This window comes from Peromyscus californicus, unplaced genomic scaffold, assembly GCF_007827085.1.
Source record: "Peromyscus californicus insignis strain IS unplaced genomic scaffold, ASM782708v3 Scaffold_3__1_contigs__length_106647218, whole genome shotgun sequence".
In the NCBI taxonomy this organism is placed as follows: domain Eukaryota; kingdom Metazoa; phylum Chordata; class Mammalia; order Rodentia; family Cricetidae; genus Peromyscus; species Peromyscus californicus.
In genome coordinates this window covers 68700083-68725436 of record NW_026294551.1, presented here as the reverse complement: position 1 = coordinate 68725436, position 25354 = coordinate 68700083, and the positions used below count along the sequence as shown (strand labels likewise).

The 25354-nt window shown below is 37.6% G+C and overlaps 1 protein-coding gene across 13 annotated transcripts in view; it reads left to right on the top strand.

The window, feature by feature from the left end:
- Rapgef6 (Rap guanine nucleotide exchange factor 6) overlaps positions 1-25354 on the top strand; it is a 186915-nt gene that overhangs the window by 50242 nt on the left and 111319 nt on the right. For 10 of the 13 annotated variants that reach the window (XM_052757753.1, XM_052757739.1, XM_052757743.1 and 7 more), the window contains exons 5-6: positions 1860-1929; positions 11484-11627. In XM_052757753.1, the coding sequence (XP_052613713.1) occupies positions 1860-1929; positions 11484-11627 (214 nt within the window). The remainder of the gene's footprint in view (positions 1-1859; positions 1930-11483; positions 11628-25354) is intronic. The other 3 variants (XM_052757746.1, XM_052757748.1, XM_052757747.1) reach the window with 1 other exon arrangement.

Genomic DNA, 25354 nt, shown 5'->3' with positions numbered 1-25354 from the left:
TACTCACTTCCAGACTCAAGGACCTTACCAGAGATCTCCAAAGTGCATAAAAGTGTCTTCCTTCCCTCCCTCCCTCCCTCCATCTGTCTTCTCTGGTGCTCTAACTTGGCAAATTTGAAAACTTTGAAGCATTTTCCCCCTTAAAAATTCAACTGCTGTCTTTCAGTTCAGTAGCTGCTTCTCGTGTAATGTTGAGATTGCCTGTAGGGATGGTAAGCTAAGCGTTTCCTAGGGTTAGCTTTGCTGCTGCTTTCTCTTGGAGATGCCACCCCTGTCTTGCCTACCTTCTAGTGTCTGGAACTTGTTACACATATTTTTTATGCTTTTTCTTTTGTTTTTGTATATTCATTTAAGCGAGTATATACAGTTCCTATTATTCTGTGTTGCATGAAATTTCTTTAGACTTCAGCATTATGTACTAGGTAATGTAAGGCTCCATTTGGAAAATCTAGAATCCTTCTCCTTAGAACTAAAGTGATTTTTTTTAATGTTCAAAAGTAATTTCATTGGATTTTTGCAGGGGAAGGAGCAGGGTCTTACTGTATAGTACTGACTGGCCTTAAACTCACAGAGGTCCTCCTGCCTCTGCCCTCTGAATGCTGGGATACTTTAATCATGTGGTCATGTGCCACCAGACCCTGCTGCTTTCACTGAGTTTTCGTTAGGATTTTGTTGTAAATTATTTGTAACAAATCTTATATGTTGCAAAATTGTTTAATTACAATTTCGAGCCTTCTCTTAAAAGTATTTGCTTCTTGTTACTGTACATTTAAGCCCTGATTCCAGTTCGTTGATAAAGTTGTATAATTTTCCTTATAAATGACTTTGTATTTATTTTGATTAACTTCCTTTTTTTTTAATTATTAGTATCTTTCCCCTCCCCATTTAGTTACTTACTATAGAAGCAGTATTTTACTTTAGATATATATTTTTCATTTCATGTGTATGAGCATTTTGTCTACATGTATATCCATGTGTGTGCTTGTACCAGTGGAGGCCACAAGAAGGTGTCAAATCCCCTAATACCGGAGTTACAGAAGGTTGTGAACCACCATGTGGGTGCCGGGAACCAAACCCAGCTTCTCTCCAGGAGCAAAATGTGCTTTTAACCAGTGAGCAGTCTCTGCAGCCCCATTACCTACATATTTTTACAGTTGATCGTGGTACTGGTGTGTTAGATTGTTCTCGAGTTTAAGTATACTCTGTACAATTAACTTTTGTATCTCATGGGTTTGACAAAGTTCTTTTTGTTGTTTTCTAGTTTTTTTCTTAAAAGATACTTTATCTTTTTAAAAGCTTAGTTTTATTTCTAGTTTTGATTTGATTAGAAATCTTTCTCAGATGAAGCATATGGAGTACTTCTCTTAGTATGGCCTTGCTTAAGGTTTTTTTTTTTTTTTTTTAGAAATAGCTGGTGGCTAGCAACACTTTTCTAAAAATTAATAATTTTGTCTATCTGCATTTCCTTATTTGCTAAAAATTTTTTTGTTTCCATGACTGTTTTCTAATGTAAAGTTATAAAACTTATATAAAACATATAATATCACATCTTAAGTGGTTTTATTTTAATTTAGTCTTGGTTAAGTTTTTAGAATTTGAGATTAGGCAAATATCTTTCATAAACAATTAAGAGGACAAAGTAAAGAAAGGAATTTTAGAAAAATTTTTATACATAATTATGTTGAGATTTGTTATATTTGAGCAATTAACAGGAACTCTCGTGTGTCTTATTTTTGTTTTGTTAGAAAATCTCAAGATTAGAATTTCTTGGTTAATGTCTCAGAGTTTTTGTTTATTTTTTTCCCATTTTGAAATACATTATAACTTCTGCTAAAGAAATTGTTTTTCTGTTTTTGTAGTTTTGGTAAGCAGTTTGGAGGAAAAAGAGGATGTGATTGTCTTGTATTAGAACCTTCAGAAATGATTGTGGTAAGACACTGAATTGTTTTTTTGCTATGCTTCAGTTTCATCCCTAAATGTGGTAGGCTTTAAATATCCAAGGCAGTTCCCTTTCCATGACCCATGGCAATGTTTAAGTAGCATCAAAACCATGTACCAGCTTTATGCATTCTTATCTCTAAAACTCCTTGATCCTTGAAATAATGTACAACATGGTAATAGAGGTAACATGTGCCAAATTTGGTAATTTCCTTTACCTGTTCCACCAGAAAATTAAAATAGAGGCTTTTGGGGTCTGTGTGTGTGTGTGTGTGTGTGTCTGTGTGTGAGGATGTCCTTAAAGGACCATCTTTTTTTTTTTTTTTTTCAGTGTTTTCTCCTTTGTCATTGATGTAGTCAGTAAACTTGGAATGGTTTGAGGGAAAGACCTGGAGAAAAATAAAGGCACACACAAAATAGACCCAAGTAAGAATGGTTTGGATCTAATACTTGGGCCCTTTAATAATTTAAGATGATCTTTCATTTAGGTTTGTGTTTAAAGAATATTTTTTTTCCATAAGAGGCCTGCTATAACTTTAGAAAATCTGGCTTTTTAAAAGATTTATTTATATTTATGTATATGATTATTTTTTCTGCATGTGTATAAGTGAACCACATGTGTGCAGTGTTCACAGAAGTAAGAAGAGGGTATTGGATGCCCTAGAACTGTAGGTACAGGTTGTTGTGAGCTACCATATGGTTCTGGGAACAAAACCCAGAAGTGCTTAACCACTGAGCCATCTCTTCACCTCCAAAATGACTTTAAAGGAAAAACACTCGAAGAACACAAGTCCTTTTTACCTTATTCTGAGAAGAACGCTCTAGAAAATAACATTCACTAAATGAACTCTTGTTCTACCAGCATCTCCTGTAAGATGGCATGTCTTCTGATTGATGAGAAGTGTTGTAAAGTGAGGCTGATTTCTTGTTTGTTTTATTTCTGGTGGTGGTTTTGAGATGAGGTCTCACTGTATAGCTCTGGCTGGCTTCAGATTTGTTATGTAGACCAGGCTGGCAGAGATCCTGCTATTTCTTGCTTTCACAGTGCTGGGATTAAAGGCGTGCACCACACCCAGCTGAGTTTGACTCTTAATGAAGCATTTTTGTAAACGCTTGAAGCTAAACCAGTTTGCCATTTCATGGTGCTGTTCAGATTGATGTCTAAGTTGTTCTCCCTTCCTCCAAGTAACTTAAGCTCCTAGAAGAAAAGAAAAATATTTTAGTTTGTATCTCCCACGTCTAATATTCCACCCTTGGCTTCAGGACAGTATGTTCTAAGTTCCTGAGTAGATGCATAAAATAGCTCATAGCACCAAACCATCTATATACTGTCTTTTTTTCTTCTTTTACTGTATAGACATACCTTTGATGAAGATTAATTTACAAAGTAGATACAAGAGGGTATTAAAGATAGCTACTAATAAAATAGAGTAACTGTAACAATTCACTGTTGTAAAAGTGTGGTCACTTTCAACCTCTTACTCTGTAATCACTTTTGGTGACAGTAGCTAACTAGAACTCTAAAAGAACAATGACAGATAAAGGGGCATTTAGTGTATTGCAAAGGGCTGTTTATGTAGTTAGTACGTGTTCAGTCAATATTCCTTGCATTCAGTTTTGTCTGAGGCATGGACTTTTGTTTTATTTTTACTTTAAGCATTGGATATTTGGAATCCTCAGTAGGATGTGAAAATTTCTTCTTTAAAGGTATTTATTAAAGGATATGATAAGAATATCATTCAGGCTGAAAGAGAGTTTCTTAGTTTGGTATGTTTCCCTTTTTTTATACGTTTTTATACGGGAAGTAATGGTGCTAGAATTGTAGTGTCTTACATTCAGTGTGCTTTAATTCTTATTGTACATAGAAGCTGTATAGCGTATCTGTGTAAACAAGAATTAAAAAATCATTTTATGCTGCAGTCTCATATTAGCTGCTCTAAACCTGGAATTGTTACCCTTTTCTGTAACTGGAGTTTGGTAGGATTTTTTTGTTGTTTCAGAAAATGTTTAGGATCTAAACCAAGCTCTGGCTGCTGATTGTGCCTAGCTCCTTTAGGGCCCCTCGGTAAAATGCATCTCAACCTGTCTAACACATATGTACATATCAGAGTTCATTTCTCCATACAGATTTCTGCTTAAAGCTTAAGCTCATAGTTTATTCTGTCATTTTACTATGTCCTTTTACTAAGAGTTAGAATTTGTTGGCTTACATTATCATGTGTCTATTAGTTTACTCATAAAAGTTTTGGAGCATTGGGCTGGTGGGATGTTACGTTCAACAGGTAAAAGTGCTTGCCACCAAGTCTGACAACTGTGTTCCCAAAGCTGTTCCCTGATCTCCGCACTTGGTATGGCTGGTGTGCATGCATGAGTGTGTGCTAAATACTGTAAGAAAATGTTAATAAAAATAAGAATTGTTTGCCTATAACATAATTAATTATAAGCCAAGCACGATAATTCATACTTATAATTCTAGCACTTGACCAGGTGGTGGCAGGATGATCATGAGTTCAAAACTATATAATGAATTGGAGGCAGCATGAGTTACTTAAGATCTTGTCTCAAAAAAAAGAGAGGACAAGTAGAAAAAGGGCTAGTGTGAGGAAACAGGTATTATTAGCCAGAATACCAACATACAGAGTGAGTGAGTGAGTGAGTGAGTGTGTGTGTGTGTGTGTGTGTGTGTGTGTGTGTGTGTGTGTGTGTGTAGAATAGGATTTTTTGGTGTTTTTGTTTTTTGTTTGCTTTGTTTTTTTGGTTTGGTTTTTGGTTGGTTGGTTGGTTGATTTTTTGGGTTTGATTTTTGCTTTTTTGAGATAGAGTTTCTCTGTGTAACAGCCCTGGCTGTCCTGGAACTCGCTCTGTAGACCATGCTGTTCTCAAACTCACAGAGATCCACCTGCCTCAGCCTCCTGAGTGCTAAGATTAAAGGCATGTGCCACCACTGCCTGGCACAAATATATATTTTATAATGAGGAAAATTATTGGCTAGAATTTTAATGTATACATATATTACATGTACATTTTTAAAATACCAATGAATTTTTTTCCATATCTCTTTATCCATCTTCCTCTTAAGAAACAAGATACTTTTTATTACCAGACAACAAGGTAAAAGAAGCATTTAAGAGAATTTAAAATAACCCAGGAGCCAGATCAAAAACACTCCCATTGGTCAAACCTAGGATATTTAGGAATCCAAATAAAAATTTATAGTTATAATGATACCTTCATATATCATACAGAATATTAGGGACATGTCTGTCCCTAGAAATTATTTATGAAGGGAACATTCCTTAATTTCTGATGCTAAAATATGGCAGATTTTTACCAGCATAGCGTATATGCATATATATATATATATATATATATATATATATATATATATATATATATATATATATATATATATATTACAGTAGGGAAATTGAATTGATAGGGAAAAATTAAGATTAGTGCCTATTATTGGTTTAAATATTAAGGCAACTCCACGTAGTTAAAAGGGAGGTTTATTTTGAGGGGTAACTTACAAGTGAAGGGATAGGTAACAGTGTCTGGGAAAGGTAAAGCGTAGTCCAGCGGTGTTCTCTGGAGAATTCTGCTCTGTCTACCTCCAGCATCTAGGATCCAGGAACCAAGAGAGCCGGCCCATCCGGATATTGGGTCTTCAGGGGTCCTCTCTTGACTCCGTCTTGTAGACGTGACAGTTACTGAAGCCTCAATGGGATGGCACTTCCAGGTCAAAGCTGGAACAGCTACCCACTACATCTCCTTCTTTTGTCTAAATAAGAAAGTTCTAGGGGCTGGAGAGATGGCTCAGAGGTTAAGAGCACTGGCAGTTCTTCCCGAGGTCCTGAGTTCAATTCCCAGCAACCACATGGTGGCTCACAACCATCTGTAATTTGATCTGGTGCCCTCTTCTGGTGTGTAGGCAGAATACTGTATACATAATAAATAAATACATCTTTAAAAAAAAAAAAAAAAAAAGAAAGTTCTAACCTAATACAAGACTATATACAGTCGAAATTATTATCAATAGGCGGGACAAAGAGGGAGGAGAATTCTGAGAAGTGGAAGGCTGAGGAGAGAGACACTGCCAGCCGCGGAGGTGAGGAGCAGGATGTAAAGTACCAGTAAGCCACTCTTATTAAAGAGTACACATTTCAGAGAAATAAATACAAGAAATACATGTAATAGCTTAAGGTTGAAATAAAAATATTAGCCATAACAGTGAGGCTTCATCTGCCTCTTAGGACCAGTGTTTCAGTAAATAAAATGATAAATACACAGCAAGTACATATGTTATATGCCCCATAAATAAGTGTAATTGCTGTGTGAATTTAAAATTAATGAAAAAAATAGATTTTGTGAAGAAGTTAAGACTGAGCAGTTGTAGCCACATTGCCTTTTTTGGGCATCCATAGGCTTCTCCACACAGAAAGTTGGGAATTAGAGATTCCAAATTGTATCTCCTCTTCCCTCTGCCTGATTGCAAATTATTTGAAATACTGTCAATGGAACTCTCATTTAGTAATATTGTAGCTGGAGAGTTTCTCTCTGGGTCCCACCCAGCCCCCGCAGTCCCGCAACCCACTTATAAAATAATCACTCAGACCCTTATATTACTTATAAACTGTATGGCCGTGGCAGGCTTCTTGCTATCTGTTCTAATATCTTAAATTAACCCATTTCTATAAATCTGTACTTTGCCACGTGTCTCGTGACTTACCGGTATCTTATGTCATGCTTCTCCTCAGCCTTCCACACCCAGAATTCTCCTCCCTCTTTGTCCCGCCTATACTTCTTGCCTGACTACTGGCCAATCAGCGTTTTATTTATCAATCAATCACCCACAGCATAAGATGTTTTTGGTTTTTAGCTACTTGGTTCAGCTTTGTGAGGAACCTTATCAAACACAGTGGCTAGCAGTACTGTCCTCATAACAGATCTCTACTCTGTGAACTCCTGTGTGTTCATTGGGAATCTTAATGCAGACAGCCATGAATTGTGATGGGGAGGAGAGTTCTATTGAAATAAGGCAAAAATTGTGGATCGCTCTATTTGTAGGGGATTTGCCTTCATTCTGTGTTTGTTAAAGAGAGAAAGCCAGACTGTAGTAGCAGGAAAGAGTAACTTAATGATCACTGCCAGCTCTGACCACAGAGCCCGAAGTGAGCCCATGAAAAGCAGTGTGGAAGACTGCTACAGAGATAGACCCCTTCTTGTTCGACCTGACTGCGCCTTTGCCTGGGGTCATTGTGACAGGGTGCGGGTCACACGTGGCAGCATACTGCTCTTTCCTCCTCCTCTTGCTCAAGTTGTGATACCCTTATTGCCATTGAGTGTCAGGGAACAGCTTTTGAGGAGCAAAATGCCTTCAGCCCTGACAGTAGTCAGCATTTTCTTCAAGTCTGGAAAGTGGACAGGTGATGCAGATAAAACAAAAAGTATATTCTCTACTAGAAAGCCTAAAAATTTTGAAAAGAACAAGCAAGGGGAGATGAAGGTGAGGAGGCAGAAAAGAAGCAGAAAGTCATTGTGTTGTCAAGATGGAATTGAGAGCACAGATGACTCTGCTGAGGAGGGATCATGCTAGATCATAATAAAGGTGGCATGTGACCAGCTAAAGTTGATCAGCACAGTGGAAGAGCTGAGAGGTGGGGTTGAGAAGTCTTACCTTGTTATTTCTTTACCTAGGCATTTATGTAAGATCAGAATTATAAACCCCACAAATATAATTGATACAGAACTGAGGTTATTTTAAATAAATAGTATTTTCCCACTAATTAGATTTGTGCCTCTGGGAATTAATAGCTTATAGCATATATAGAACAGATATATGTATAAGACTGTAATTTCTAATAGTGTTAAGAATTTTGTCAAAATACTGAGATTTATCAGAAGTTTTTGAAATATTTCTTACAGTGATTTATACCTTTTCCTTCTTTGGTCTTTTAATACAATTCACTCACCTAAATTTTTCTAAACTTTAAACTTCCCTTATGTTCTAAAAGAAAATTCAACATAAGCTATTGGTTAAACATGTTTTCCACAGTCTGAACCTGTTATAGTTAATGCTAATCATCAGCCTATGAGGTTTAGAAGAAAGAAACTTCTGGTTATTTCTTTGAGGAATTTTCTAGATTAAGTTAACTGAGGTGGGCAGACAAATCTTAAATATGGGCAGCACCAACTCATATCTCAGGTCCAGGCCTGACTAAAAGGAGAAAGGGGCTGAGCAGCAGCATCCATCGTCTTTCCTGGCTGTGGATGCGGTGTGGCAGCTCCTCACTCTCCTGCCCTCCTCATTTCCTTCCCTTGATAGATAGACTGTGTGCTCCAGTGTGAGCCAAAATAAGGCTTCCTGCCTTAGGCTGGCCTTTGCCCGTAGGTTATAGGAATACGGTGGGTAATTAATAATCAAATTTGAAATCAAGTTTAGGCTTCTGTTTTCTTAGTGAGACATCAGCCTGTAATTTTAATTTCTTCTACATTCAAGATTTTATGAGCCTTAATCTGTTTCCTTATTTCTGTATTTAGTTTGAGGTTTATTTTTTACTTGGAAAAATGTCCGTTTGTATTCATTGTTATCACTGATAGGCTCGGATGTGCCCTTAAAGGTAATCGTGTTTTCCCATTGGTTTTGTTTTTCTTCCCTCTCAGTGCTTCTGTTCTTCAGTAAATTATCTTTTTCATATCCTTCCTCCCATCCTGCTCCCTTAGAAATGCCATTTGGGCTTTTTTTTTGATGCTATTTCCCTGTAAGTTTAATTCCTGTTTAAAATTACCAGAGCTGAGCCTGACATGGAGATGCACACCTCTAATCCCAGCACTCAGGAGACCCAAGGAAGAATATCAAGAGTTCAAAACCAGTTCAGGCTATTTAATGAGATCTTGCCTCCATAAACAGAAAAAAAGTCTGAACTAAGTAGGCACATGTACTTCGATATTAGAATCTAAGCAAAGAAAGAAGAATAAAGAAGAGGCCAAAGAAATACAACCAAAAGGGCACACCCTCATGACCCACTTCCTCCAACTAGACCCTACCTCCTTTCTAAGTCCTACCACCTCCCAGTAATATTGCCGTGTTCTTAGGCAGCAGTGGATTAATCTCTCATTGTCTGTGGATATACTCAACTTTTTTTTAGCCCTCTGTGTGATTCCTTTTGTTGTTGTTGTTTTTGGTTTTTTTTTTTGAGACAGTGTAACCACCCTGGCTGTCCTGGAACTTTGTAGACCAGGCTGGCCTTAAACTCACAGAGATTCACCTGGCTCTGCCTCCTGAGTACTGGGATTAAAGGCATGCGCCACCACCGCCTGGCACCCTGTGTGAGTCTTAATCTATTCAGATTGACAATCAGACAGTCATAGGTGTAGTAGACCAACATGTTAGCAGGGAAGAAATAGGCTTTTAGGCAGGATTCTACATGTAACTATCTAGAAGAATGGCTTTTAAGATCTGTCTTTCATGGTTGCTAGCATGTGACAGTAAAATGGGAAGGATAATACATAGTAAGGAAGTCATCTTAGTAAAGTTACTTAGTAGAAGAGTATAAATTATTTAAAAAACATTAGTGCTCACACTAACATGGCTGCTCCTCAGTTTGAACTTCTCATAGCTGAAACAGAACAGAAATGTTAGATAACATCTCTGAAGAAAATCCTCAGAAAATTGTACATGCCTATAGAGCTTTTATGTGAGATGATTTATTGAGGAGTGTAGAGGGCGAGGGGTCAGTAGGTTTTCCGAGGTCATTTTTGTTTAAGATGAAGTTATAAGAGTATCTTGGGGGTATGTAGACTGGCACATGTCCAAGTGAGGAATATTGCAAGTTCAAGGCCAGCTACAGATAACAGAACAAGACCCTGTCTTGAAAAAAATTAAATAGTTTAGGGGAGATGGAGGTATACATGGCTTTGAATATTAGGTGTAAGAATTTAAATTTATCTTGGCTACAGAGGTGACTCTGGTAAAGAGCAGTAGCTGCTCTTTAGAGGACCCAAGTTCAATGCCCAGCATCCACATGGCAGCTTACAACAATCTGTAACTCCAGTTCCAGGGCATCTAGTGCTCTCTTCTCTGCGTATGTGTAGTACACAGACATTCATTCAGGCAAAACATCCATACACATGAAATGAATTTTTTAAATTTGAATTGATAGGGTAAACATTAGCAGTCCATTATCAAATTAGGAGACTTAACACAATGATTTATCTTGATAGTTTATCTGACTACAGTACAAGATTGGAGAACTTGTATAAAGCAGCAGGATCCCTACTGATGTATTCTAAGGCTGAAGTGATTAAAAGTCAAATACAGGATGGTAATGACAGTGTTGAAAGAAAGGGTGTTGGGAGAGAACATGTTCAAACAGAACTGACTTCCTGAGAAATAGCTCTGAACTTTGGAAGATGAGCATGGGAGCTGGAAATTGATTGTTGGCTGACCTGTTTAATTCAGTGCCTAGAACATATTTTGTGCTAGCAGAGAGAGATGACATTAGCAGGGAAAGTAATAGAAAAAACTGAAATCGTTTCTGGAGTATTAAGTTAGTATAAAATGTAATTTAGAACTTACCAGTGTACATCTGTAGGAAGATTTAAGTTTGGGGGCCTGAAGAGAATGCTATTGAAGAGGACTCTGGTTCAGTTCCCAGCACCCACATAGAGCAACTCACAACCACCCCTAACTCCAGCTCCAGGGAATTCATTGTCCTCTTCTGGCCTCCTTAGGCATCTTCACATATGTGGTATTGACTCACACAGACATATACACACATGCACATAAGTGAAAACTAAATCTTTTTAAAATATTGTGGGCTTTTGCAGTAATAATATACTCTGTGATTGGATAACAGTCTTGTGTCAACATTACAGGTTTTGCAAATAGATAGTCCTGCCAGCTCAACTTTAGTAAGGGTCCCTCTGTGAGCTGGAAAGGTAACAGTCCTTGGGGGTTTCATTTTGTTTTTCTCTAGAGATGGTAATACTTAGAAGTAGTGGTGTAGAGTGACACATATATGTGCGTGTCCATTGGAAGCCATCTCCATAACTGTTAGTTTCTCTCTCGGTTTTTAGTTCCATCCTTATTCTGTTGTCACGCATTAAAATGAACACCAAAGTATTTCTATCCAAGAATAAGAGTAGTTTTGTTTTGCTTTTCACTAGTTCACTAAAATGATAGCTGTGATTGTTTGCTAAGTAAAATAAGTGCATAATCAGGCAGTTTGTAATTAAACTAACATCCAAGTTATAATTATTAAATGTGTAGGTGTAGTTAGCAGCCTTCGTTTCTGGGTAAGAGCCTTTACTTAGCGGATATGTGTCTATGTGCTCAAGACAGGAAACTGTGGTCTCTGGTTCTTTATAAAAACATGATCTTTAATCTTTTTCAACTCAGAACATTGCCTTGTGCAGACTGTTTCTTCAGGCACTTTCTTGGCAGAAGTAAATGAAGCTTCCTTATGAGCCTGTTAAGACTTCATAGACTGTCAGTAAGATGGAAAAATTGGTTATTTAATCAGGAATGTGAACATGTATTTCAGGTAGAGAATTCCAAAGATAATGAAGATAGTATTTTACAAAGAGAAATTCCTGCCAGACAGTCTCGACGAAGGTTTCGGAAAATTAACTATAAAGGAGAGCGCCAAACTATAACTGATGGAGTGGATGTTAATAACTACCTTTCGGTGAGTATATTTCAGACTAATTCATGGATCCTTGATTTTCATTAAAATATATTTAATTTTTGGTCTCTGTGTGAAAGTTAAGATAAACATACAATTTTTAAAAACATTGCTGCTTGGCTGTTGGATTGATTAGAAGTCTTCTTATCTGGGGAATTTTGCTCTAGCTTTGTTTTACTTTAAATAACTAACCAAAGGAAGTATTTGCTGTAGCTTCTTGGCTGTACTTGTGAATTTTCTTACCTTTCTAGTGTCTGAATAGGCTGTAGATTGAGTCTGAGAACTCAGGCTGTAGACTAATGTTATGGAAGACATACAAAAGAAAGAAAACGGTGTCAGTTTTTCCCTTGGCCTACAGGACTGTTAGTCACACATAAACCAGATGCTAGTGTAGAAATATGTGTTAAAGTTACATCTTCACATACAAATACTTGAAAAGAAGCAAATGAAGCATTGGACTTTGTGAAAACCAGAGAAAGGAAGCTGCTACTTTAGAGGTCTTTTAACTCTGTTATTGCAGATAACATCTTTTTAGACTGGGAAGTGGTTAAATTGAGAAATAAAAATAATTTGAGGAAGAATAGGTTCATGTGGATTTTTAAGGGAAGATTCCATAATCATGTCTTTCAAGGAGTCAGCATCACGGAGTTTCAGAACTGTTAAGTTGTCCTGCCACTTTCCCCCTTTGGTCTGTGTTTAAATAACAGTATTAGAGTGCTAGAATAGTTGGTTGCAGAAAAATTGACAAGAGTCTGTTCTTTTGGTTGTTAGGACAGAAGTGGTCTCATTCTGTGGCAGGGTAGAGGAGGATAGTCAGGGAAGTGGTTTACTAGAATATGAATGGGATTGAAGTCACTTTTAAAGATTCTGTCATATTCGCCTAATTTCATTAATTCACTATGTTCTGTTTCTGAAAATAAACAATACTGGCCCCAAAATTTACAACCAATACCTCAGCCATACAAAGTAACAGTTTATTTTTAAATAAACAGTTGATTTTCCTGATACTAATTAAACTTTCTTTTTTTGCCTTATACAATGTGTGTACTATAAATTTTTTTAAACTTAAAAGTATATTTTGTGAATTTTAAAAACTTGTTATATAATCTGAAACATCTTGGAATACTGTTGGATTTTCTTTTGTATTTTGAATGAGTGCATAGTGCTCCCTTATAATAATATGTCATAATTGATTAACCTGGATCTCAGTATTCAGTCATGTGTACTTTTTATAGACTATATTAATGGTATTCCGTGTCCGGTTATCACTTGCGTACATTGCACACCCATCAAGTCCAACCTTTATATATCTCCATCAATACTCTGCCTAACCTCTTGTAATTGCCATTTTGTGTTCAGATTGACTGTGTGTGTTCATATTTCTGCCACGGGTATGAGGGTGCATTCACCTGTGGGTGTCCCTATGGAAGCTAGAATCCAACTTTAATTACCCTCTGTTGCTTTACACTTTAATTTTTGAAACAAGAGTATCTCAATGAACCTAGAATTCACCATTTCGGTTAGACTGGCTAGCCAATAAAACCCTGAAATCTCAGTTTCTGTATGTATGTGTCTGTACCATTACCTTTATATGGTGGTTTGGGTAATCCAACTTGGATCTTATGTGTACTCTGCCTGTTGAACTGTCCCTGCTGCCCCAAATTGGCTTTTTCTTAGCTTCTCCATAAGTGAGAGAATACTTTCTGTATCTGCTTTGTCTACTTAAGGTAATTCAGTTCCATCCATCTTGCTTCGATGGACAAGTTTTAGCCTTCTTTATGACTGGATAATGCTGAATTTTGTGCATATACTATATTTTGTCTTTATTCATTCATTGGTGGGTACCCTCATAATGTCCCACTAAACATGTTAAAATGCAATGATTCATGTATCCCAAGGAATAGGGTCACTCACTTATACAGATCTGTTTTTAGATTCTTTCATTTTCTTTTGTTTTAGACAGGATGTTGCTATGTAGCCAGGACTGGCTTTGAATTGTGATACACACAAGTACTGAGATAAAAGAGCACCAGCACACCCAACTGTTCTCGGCTCTTTGAGGAGCTTCCATACTGTCTTCCATAATGGTTCTTCTAATTACGACTCACCTATAGAGTGTGAGAGTGTAATTTCCCTGTCAGCCTTTTGTGTTTTTTAGTTTGTCTGTCTTTTTGACAGTTGATTTCCTAGATGGCTATGATGATATCTCATCACAATTTTGATTTATTGAGTTATTGTGATAGACATTTTAAGATTACGTTTATTGATCATTATATTTCTACCTTTGGAATGTGTTCTGATCATTTGCCTATGGGGGAAAGGGTGTTCAAGACAGAGTTTTCTCTGTGTAAAACAGTCCTGGCTGTCATGGAACTCCCTTTGGAGACCAGGCTGGCCTAGAATTCACAGAGATCCACCTGCCTCTGCCTCCTGAGTACTGGGATTAAAGGCATGCACCACCCACACACCCCAGGCCATTTGCCAATTTTTTTCCAATGGGACTACATGAGGCTTTTCTTACTGTTTCTGAGTTTCTTATATATTATAGATATTAATCTTATGTCGGGTGAATAGTTGGAATTTTTCGTATTGTCTTCACTTTATTTTGTTTATTGTATAGAAGCTTTTAGTTTGTTATTTCTGTTCCTGTTGTTGGCATTTTATTGCTTGGTTTTTATTCAGACACTGCATATGTTTGGCATTGAAGTGTGTCCTCTGAAATTTTTCTAGTAGTTATGGAGATTCAGGTCTCTGGTCTCTTGTGCAAGGTTAGAGATATGCATATCTGTTTTCCTGGCAATGTTTATTAAAGGACTGTCCTTTCTCAAGTGGTTTCAGCATCTTGTTGGGAATCTTGTTGACTATAGATGTGTGGATTTTTTTCAGTCATTGTCTCTTCTGTGATCTACGTATCTGTTCTTATGCTACATTATACCAACATTTTCAGTTTACTGTTGTTTAGTGCTGTTTGAACTCAGGTACTGTGGTGCCTACAGTTTTGTTCCTGTTTTCTATATTCTTTTTGGCTGTTTGAGGTCTTCTGTGCTTCCATGACATTTTTCCCCCTTGTTTTGTTTCAAAGGGATTGCAAACCTACAAGTTGCTTTGGATAGTGTGGGTATTAACAATATTTGTATATGTGCAACACGTAAGTACATGTTCCCATGGAAGCTGGATAGGTGGTGTTGGATGCCCTGGACTGGAGTTACAAGAGATTGTGAGCTGCCCATGTGAGTCCTGGGAACTGCACTCTGGTGCTCTACAGCAACAGTACACTCTCAACCAGTGAGCCACCCCTCCAACCCCCAAACATTAGCAGTATTAATTCTCAGTATATGAACATAGAAAAAAATTCATTTGAGAAGTCTGTGGCTTCCTTTGTTAAATTTATTCTTTGGTTTGTTTTTGTGATTTTTTTTTAAAAATGGATAGAGTTGAAACATTCAGTTTGCTTTATAGCTCTTATGAATTGTGCTGCTTTCATTGTATCTTTTTCAGAGATATATATATATAAACAGTCCTAAGTCCTGATGTGGTGGCACACACCTTTAATTCTATTACTCAAAAGGCAGGGGAAGACAGATTTCTGTGAATTCAAGGCCAACCTTGTCTATATAACAAGTTTCTGGCCTGCTAGGGCTCCTCTGTGAGACACTACTGGTTTTTGTAAATGAGTACATGGAGGTGCTTGTGTACAAGAGGCCAAAGAACCACCTCAGCTGTCATTCCTTTGGCACCATCTGCCTTATAGTTGTTTTGTTTTATTTTCTTTGATTTTTTTTCCTCCATGAAAGCTTTTCTGACTGACTGGCCAAGGCTTCTTGCTGCCTCCCCACCACTACATTATAAGCATCTACACAATTTCTGGCACTTTAATTTTTTTTTATCATGAATGCTAGGGAATAAACTCAGGCTCTGATGTATACAAGGCAAGCACTTTACCAAGTTAACTCTCTCCAACACCTGCATGATGACTTTTTTAAATATTGCAAATTTTACCCAATTTATTTTTTAATTCTAATAATCTTTTGCTGGAGTTTTTAGACTTTCCTTTGTAGAGAATCATCATCTATAAACAAGTTAATGCCTTTCTCTCTTCCCTATTAGTAATACTTTTATTATTACCTTTTAATTTCCTTGATTAAAATTTCCAGAAATCCTATATTGATTAAGTAGTAGAAGTGAACATCAACAAACATAGAGGAAACACTTCCAGCATTTCCCCTCTCAGCATAATGTTGGTATGGTCCTATCTTATATAGCCTTTATTGTGTTGATATATGAGCTTTCTCCATAATTGAGCAGGCTTTTATTAGGAAGCAGTGTTGGATTTTATCAGATTTACAGAGAAGGATGTTTTTATACTTTGTTCTGATGTGATGTATTTTGTTTGCTTTCTTATTTGTGTGTGCGTGCACTTTATATGTTTGCAAGTATATATGTGGAGACCAGAGGACAAACTCAGATGCTGTTCCTCAGGCACCATTAACTCTTTTTTGGAGACAGGGTCTCCTGTTGGTTTGAAACTCAGCAAGTAGGCCTCAGAGATTGTCCTGTCTCCACCTTCCCGGTGCTGGGATTATGAGTGTTTGCTACTGTGAGTCTCACTTTGTATACCAGGCTGATTTCAAACTCACAGAGATCACAGTGCTGGAATTAAAGATGTGCACCACCAGACCTGCTTTGCTAATTCCCTCCCTCACTCCCTTTTATTAATGAGTTTTCGATATTGAACTTAAGTTCTTCCCACTAAGCTACCTCCCTGGCCCTGTTTACTTAGTTTGTGAGGCAGTTTCACTCTTCTGCCCCCCTCCCCTTTAGAAAAGTTTGGTCGATTTTATATTTGAAGGAGAAAAGTAAACAAATGAACAAGTGTGAATTTATTTGAATTTAATTCTCTAGAAGCCCCTTATAAGCTCATGGGCAGTGGTACACTTCTGTTAATCTTAGTACTCCTGTAGTAAAATGGGAGGTAGAGCCTGGAAAATCCCCAGAAACTCACTAGCCATCTATCTTGGAGTACATAGCTGCAAACAAGTAGTCCTAAACAAGGTAGAAGGCAAGGACCCACACCCAAGGTTGTTCTGTGACTGCCCTCTACCCACACACTCACATCCAGATTCTCATCTCCCTCCTCACTTCTTCATTCCTTTGACCTTTTGTATTATCGTCTCCAATCTTTGCTGTTTCTTTTTGTTGTATTAATTTTGTTTTGGGTTTGGGTTTGCTTGTATGGGTCATGAAGGTACACCATTACATTATTTGATACTCTGTTCTTCGCTGTATGTAATTATTGATAGAAAATTCTTAGTACTGCTTGTGCTGTGTCCTATAAGTTTTGTTATATTGTTATTTTCACTTGTTTTAAGGGGTTTTAAATTTTTTTCCTTCTTCAAGTGCTCTAGTACTGGCTCCATCTCTATTGTTTAGTTCTGTACAGTTGTATTAATTTCTGATTTCTTCTCAGTCTGTTTTCAGGTACAAGTATCTCTGTATCTGTCTGCTCTTGGTTCTGTTTGCGTGGACTGCCTTATCCAGCCTGTCACCTCATTCTGTGTGTGTCGTTACTGATGAAGGCCCCATATTGTTGGATATATACATTCAGCAATTGTATCTTTTAATTGGAGAATTCATTTATAAGGTTACTTTTAACAAAGGCATATTCCTATCATTAGTTAATTTTCTTCTCATAGTTTATTTGGGGCTGAGGATCTTGGACCCAGGGCCAAGTACATGCTAAGTGGGTGCTCTGCTACTGAATATGCTCAGCCCTTCATCGTTTTGATTATCCTTCGTCCTTTTCTCTTCAGTTGTTGTATAAGATGGGATTGCTTTCTCTGTTTGGTTTTGTCTTTTCTGAGTTTTGCACTTTATCTTTTCCTGATGGTGGTGATCTGTCTTTCACTCCTCGAGGGTGTCCCTGCGTATTTTTTTTTTTTTTTTGAGGCTTGTCTTTTGCCTTAATTTCTTAATAATAGCTCTGCTGGAACTAATATTCTCAATTGGCAGCTAATCTCTTCCAGTACTTGAAGTATGCCATAGCATCCTGGGCTGGCCTGTAAGAATTCTACTGAAAAAAAAATCTGTGTTGTCCTAATAACATGACCTAATAACATGACATGATGTGGCACTGTTACAGTTTATAGAGTTCCGTTTCTTATTCTTTAGACAAATATAAAATGGTACAGTGAAGATATTTTCTGATCAGATCTGTTTAAAGTCCTAAAGACCTTCTTGTGCTAGATGTCCTTGTGTTTTGAAGTTTTTAAACAATTTTTAGGGTCTGGAGAGATGGCTGAGAGCTTAAGAGCACTATTTGCTCTTACAGAGGAACCAGGTTTGATTCTCAGCAGCCGTGTTGTGTCTCAGAACTATCTGTAACTCCAGTTCCAGGACATCTAATACCCTCTTCTGGTCTTCCTGGACACCAGGCACACACGTAGTGTACAGGCATGCCCATGTTACACAGTCATACATGCAGACAAAACATACATATATATAAATCTTTAAAAAAATAAAATTTTAAACTTTTTTCTAGCATTATTCCTTGGATTTGTTTTGTTTTGTTTAAGATAGCATCTCACTGTATTGCCCAGGCTTATCTCAAACTGCTGAGCTCAAGAGATTTTCCTAGCTCTCAGCATCCCTAGTAACTAGAACTATAAACACATAACCAGCATGCCCAGCCCACAACATTGCTCTTCCTTGGTGCATAATACTCATTATAGCAATATGTCGTCTTTTGTTCATTGAACTCTTAATACTTGGTCATTAAACTTAATTTCTAGTTTTTTGTTTTTTTACAATGATTTCCTATGAAACATCATTTTGGATATGTATTTCAGTATGTTAATTACTCTAGAAAAAATTACAAGTACTGACATAGTACTGCCAAACCAAAGGATCTTTATGTTATTTGGCTCTCTTTGTATAATGAGTTAAAGAATACATATAATGTCTGTGTGTGCCCATGCATTGGCATCTGCGTATATGTGAGTTGCTTGCATATTTTAGTCTCAACTTTAATATGTTCTTTCCCCAGGTTTTTGTTTGTTTTGGGTGTCATGTGATAAGGCATAGAATCTGTATTTCCTCTTGAGGTCTGCGGTTCACATGAGTCATTTGCTTTTAGCCTTCCTGTGTGCTGAAGAAAGTCATCTTTATATATTTTGATTCCATGAGTAGCCTAGAGCAAGCAGTTGGTCCTTAGCATTTTCTCTGGTGATAACTCTTTAAGTGGCATTTGGCATATAGAGGCCTGGATGACTGACTGCTTGTGTTAGTTTCCGTACCATGTACTGTCAGGAATTTGGTAAATCATGAGAACTTTATTGATCAACTGAGACAAACATGATGATTAGTAATGAGACTAGGTTTGAAAAGGATTTTTACCAGAGTTTATATGTGTGATATCTTTGAATTAATACTTTTTGTCTTAGAAAGGATATATTTCAGGCAATTTAGAAAATGCTATATTGACACTCTTCATGAGAATGTGAACTAATCCAACCTTTACAGAAATCGATATGACAGTTTCTCAAAACTCAAAGTAGGTCTGCCGTCTGAGCCAGCTGCACTACTCCTGGGTACTGCCCTGAAGAACTCCAAGCCAGCAGATCAGAGCTGAGGCACTTGCACACCAGTACTTATTGCAGCACTAGTAAAAATAGGTGCAAAACCAGCTTAGTGTTTTAACAGCAGAGATAAGGTGAGGAAAGTGTGGTGTGTGTGCACAATGGAATGAGAGAACTGGACAGATGGCTCCATGAAAAAGTGCTTGCCTTGCAAATGTGACGGCCTGAGTTCCATCTCTAGAACCCGAATTTGAAAAGGCTAATGTGATAAACCACACTTGTAGCCCCAGCAGTGAGGAGGTAGATAGAAACAGGCAGTTCTGGTCTCCAGCCAGTCTATACCCTACTTAGCAAGTTCCAAGCCGGTGAAAGATTTTCAAAACAGGTAGACAGCACCTAGGAACAGTATCTGAGATATCTTCTGACTACTGCATATATATGACACCACACACACATGTGCACGTGCACATACACACAAGAATGGTTATATTGTTTGCAGAAAATTCATATTAAGTGAATTAAGCCAGTCAGATAAATAATGTTTTATCTCATTTGTGTCTGTTAGATGTTATATATGGTCACATAAAACTGTATGTATGTATGTGTATGTATGTATATATATATATGATTAAAGTAAAAGTGAAATTGTCTAGGGAACAAAGACAAATGGGGGAGGTAAGAAAGGGGGTGTTGGGGGAATGAACGCAAGGGAAATATGCTCAACATTCACTATGTACCTATACAAAAATTAAGTAATTTAATTGTGAAGTTTGGGTGGTTTTTTGTTTGTTGGTTGGTTTTGTTGGTTTGGTTTTTGGTTTTCGAGACAGGGTTTCTCTGTGTATCCCTAGCTGTCCTGGAACTCACTCTGTAGCCCAGGCTGGCCTCAAACTCAAAGAGGTCCGCCTGCCTCTGTCTCCAGAGTGCTGGAATTAAAGGCGTGCACCACCACTGCCCAGCATGTTTGCTTCTTTGAGAAAACTCATCTGAAGAAGTTCATGAGACTGCAAGTTTTTAAAAAAGAAAACTGCAGAGTTAATTTCTTTAAAAGCATTTACAGAGGACTGGTGGTATAGCCACTGTAAAGTCTTTTATTTCCTTTGTCTTATTGTCAGCAAATCTGAGGGAAAAATGCAGGATGGCTTTGGGGCGGGGGGGATAGTCTTTGTTTGCTGTGTAGCTCTGGCTGGCCTGGAATTTGTAATGTGTACACCAGACTGGTTGTGAACTCACAGAAATCCACCCACCTGCATTTTGATAATCTAGTTTTTTTTTTCAATTTACAAACCCATCATCAAGTTTTTTCTTGCTAGAGTGCTAAAGGCATAAAGTTCTCAAAGATGTACAGAATATTTTACCACTATTTTCTTTGTCACACTTAATATTTAGGACATAACCTGTATATCATGATTTTGTGAATATTAAAGATTTTGCATAGATTTTAAGTTAATCTAACTGAATACTTAGAATAATTGCAAAAGAGCTGGGAAATATAGCTAGCTCAGTGGTAAAGTGCTTGCCTAGCATTCACTAAGGCTCTGGATTTAATCTTTAGCATTTGCATACATGTGCATGAGTTCACACACACACACAAATCAGAATAACTGAAAAGAATGACTTATTCAGAACATTTTAGAGTTTATTAACTATATAAAATAGTCTAATTATGATGTTTTAATGCATGCATAAATGTACTGTGATCTTATTCATTTTTCCCAATGGCAGTCATAACTTCAGTGTGAAAATATTTTAATGTAAAAAGAGTGTAGTGCTGATGATTGAGCTCAACACCTTAAAACATTGCTAGGCAAGCACTTCACAGCTGCACTACATACTCAGCCTTCATCTTACATTTGAGACGCCCAAGTGGTTGCTTGAACTCAGTCTGTAGCGGGTCAGTGTAAAACTTAGTCTCAGCCTCCCAAGCAGCTTTGATTATGGCCTATGCCTCCAGGCCTCACAGATATCACTATAGTAGTGATATATTTAAGACCTCAGTCTTTGTAACAGTTTGTATCTTTTTAATTTTATTGATCAGTAAATAGTACATGACTCATACTTGACATGCACAATTTGATATTATACACAGGCTTATATAGCAGTCAGCATGATCAAGATAAGCATTTCTATCATTCCCAAATGCTTCTTTGTCTCCCTTTGTAATCAGTCCTTTCCTAAATCCCTGTCTTTAAGTGGCCACTAGTCTGCTTTTTCTCAGTATTGATTAGTTTTATTTTCTAAAACTTTATATGGCTTCATATGGTACATTATTCTTTGTGCCTGTCATACTTGTTTCAGTGATTGTGATGAGATGTACCATATTGTACATTTGTTATCCCTCCACTTTTGCTGAGTGGTATTCCATTGTTTCGGTATGCCACAGTTTCTTTCATTTTTCTGCCTATTGCTAAGTATTTGTTTCATTTGGGGACAGAACATTTGTGTATACATCTTTGTTGATACATTTATTTTCAGTTTCCTTAAGTTAATACCCAGGAGTAGGTGACTAGATCATATATTAAATGTTAGGTTTAACATCAGTTAAAACAAAACCGAGAACCTGTTCTCTACGGTGCCTGCAATCTCTCCATTCTTTGTTGTATTTGTTCCCATTGTCTAAGAGGAAAAAGTAACTTGTACCTCCTGCTCAGCAGCACTTGATATGGTCAGTCAGATTTTACTAGCACTGTTTAGAAATTCTAATGCTTACGTACACTGAGGTTTTAAGATTATAAGTATTCCTATTGCCGTGGGATATTCAACATGTTTTCATACTATAAAGTATAAAACCGTTTGTACATTGTTAATTCTTCTCAGACCATGGACCTTTGAAGAAGATGTATTTAGTATTTAGAAATAGCTCAAAGATGTTTGTGAACAATATTTAGTGAGTAAAGTCTGTAATTAAGCCATGTATAGAGAGTCCCACAGCTGGATGAACCAGCTGCCTACGTCCTTTCTCCACTAACTGTATGAGGGCATAGGTCATCTAAACGCGTGTGCGTTGATTGCTTTGCCACTAAAGCAGCAGCACTGACATCTAGCCTGCCTGTTTACTGGGCTTTTGTGGAAGTATTTGGAACGTAAGTGCACACCTGTTGCCTAATTCTTGCTACCTGTAGATTTTTTTTCCATCGGTTGTTTAAAATGTGTCCCTATTTCAGTTTCTCTGTGTCGCTGTTCTAAGTGCTCACAGCTACTTTGTTTTGCCAGGTCTTGTTATATAAGTCAGGTTATTTTTGAACTCATGATTCTCCTGCCTTACCCATGTGCCACCCCTGCCTTGATTTTCTTCAGAGACTGTTACAGCATCACCCAAGCTCACTGTGCAAACTGTTTTCATTAAAATGGGGGACATTTTTAAGCTGAAAGTATTATATAATCTCTTTATTAAGACAAATGTACTTAGTCATTATTGTATTTGATTTCAAAACCTGTTCTGAACTGGCTCCCCTACTGCTAGCCCTATTCTCCATATTCTCCTGCCCCCGCCACCAACTGGTCTGTTCGTTCGTTCTGCTTTTCTAAGTTCTAGTGAAGTTCTAACAGTGTCCTTGTTTTCAGTTCGTAATTCTTTTTTTTGTTTACCACAATCTGTCAGAGAAGTTGCAGTGATCCAGCATGAGGACATGCATTGTCTAGACCAGTCTGTCCAGTAGAACTTGCTGTGATGGTGCAGGTGCCTTATGTTGGTGCTGCCCTGATTGGTAGTAGCCACTCACGTGTGGTGCCTGAGCACTTAAAGTGTGGCTAATGTAACTCAGTGTCTAAAATTTTAACTTTATTTAGTGTTTAATAAATATAAGTAACTAGATAGATATGTGGTAGCTAGTAGCTACCAGATTGAATAGCACAGGCCCTCATCTCTCTGGTTTTGTATTTCCTTTTTATGTATCTCCTATGTTTTGACCGTGCCAGATTGTTGGTCCTTAAAAAGGCCATGTTTTTATATAAATCTTGTATTATTTATTTTACTTTATATCTCCCTTTATTCCTTGTTATTTTACCTAAAACCTATTGATCTCCAGGACTCAATTCCATATCATTTTCTTTTTAGAAAGGCTAGGCATGCACCTGCGCTTCTAGAATATCCCATCAAATGTGTGTGCTTACTCTTTATGTTACATTGCTCTTGACTTAAAAATGAGAGCTGCATTGTATTCTCAGAGTGGTTTGCCTGTCTCAATGATAAGTTTGCTTAGCTTTTTGTGTCTTTAGTCAAGTTGTGTGAGCTTTGTTTGGTCTGGATGTTTTTTGATTTGTGGGTTTTGGTGGTGGTGTTTTAATTCTGGAGGTGTTCGTATGTTTGGATTGATAACTTACAGGTTTATTAAAGGACTTTGTCTAGTATCTAATATTCTTTAAAACACTCAGCATTGCAAAAACTTTCCTAAATACATTAAAGTAAATGAAATTAAATAAGCTAGCAAATAAGAATGAGATGAGAATAAGTACAAGTTAGCTTGACATGAGTGTGCACAATGAGCCCACTTCTGCTAAATACAGTATAGCAGCAGCTTCTTTATTTGTAGACACAGCATTTTTACTCATTTTGGTATTTTTTTGGTTCAAACTGAATCCTAATGTTCATAGCCGTCCCTTATTTGCAGTGAATGGCCTAGTTTCACTCATTTCAGAGGATCCTTTGCAGAAGTCTTGATTTAGGCCTATTGCTTTTGTGTACCACATTGCCATCATTTGGATGTGTGTCTTCCTCCTTCAAATGTATTGCCTTCTCATCTTAACCTAAATATCCCTGTGGCTTTTTGCAGTTTGAGGTGTGCCAGAAAACAGTACAAACTCTTCTTTGCCTTTCCCCCATTTCACAGGTAGAACATTAATTTCTAGAGATGTTAGCAACCTCAGAGTAGGAATTATTTGAACTTGAGGTTGGTGACATGGCTCAGTCAGGTAAAGGTGCTTGGCACCAAGCCTGATGACCTGAATTCAATCAGCTCTATCTTCATGATGGAAGGGAAGAGCAAACTTAAGGGGTTGGAGAGATGGTTCAGTGGTTAAGCGCACCAGCTGCTCTTCCAGAAGACCAGAACTTGGCTCCCAGCACCCACAAGGTGGCTCACAACTATTCATAACTCCAGTTCTATGGGATTTGATGTATTCTTCTGACTTTCAAGGATACCATGCATGCACATGGTACACCTATGAATATCCAGGCAAAATACTCATAGACGTTAAATCTTTCTAAACACACATACCAAAAAAAAAGTTTTTAGAAAACTTCTCAAAATTGAGTTCTTGGCAGATAGCACACAGGGTAAGTTTCCAAACAGATGAGTTCAGCCCCAGGTCAGAAGGAGCAAGAGAGTGGGGTCTACATCATGCTTCTCAGAAGAGTGCACTCTTTAAAACTTGTGGATTTGTATTACTGGAATTTTCAATTCAACACTTTCAGATTGCATTGCCCTTGATAGTTGAAAGCACAGTAATAAACCTTGGCTGAGTGTGGTTGTGTGCACTTTTTTTGTTGTTGGTTTTTCGAGACAGGGTTTCTCTGTAGTTGTGCGCCTTTCCTGGAACTCACTTTGTAGACCAGGCTGGCCTCGAACTCACAGAGATCCTCCTGCTTCTGCCTCCCGAGTGCTGGGATTAAAGGCGTGCACCACCACCGCCCGGCTGGTTGTGTGCACTTTTAATCCCAGCACTTGGAAGGCAGAGCCAGGAAGAATCACCACAGGCTCCAGGACAGCTTGGTCTACAGAGTGAGACTTTGTCTCCCCCCGCCCCCCCCCAAAAAACCAAACAAACCCTTTTACAGTATTTAGCAAGGGCACTTGTTCAGCTGTTCGGCCCAAAGGTCTTATAGTTTAGATTGAAGTCCCTTCCTTGTGTCTTTGCAGCCCTCTGGCATCACTGTGTTTTGATGTCCCTCCTTCCTGTCAGCCTGCTCCTTCTCTGAAAGTCTAAAGATACTGACCTTTTTTTTTCTAATAATAATATTGAGCTTTTGAGTGTAATTCCAATCTTACCGTGCATCTTCCTCTTTGTGTTCATAGCACTGTTGTACTCTGATGGAGTCCTACTTAGCTCCCAAACTCTATTCATCCACACCCTCTTTGGAGAAACCTTTGACGTTTCTTCATAGATTGTGTTTCTCTCTGTTGTTGTTAGTACCTTACATATGCCTAATGCAGGTGT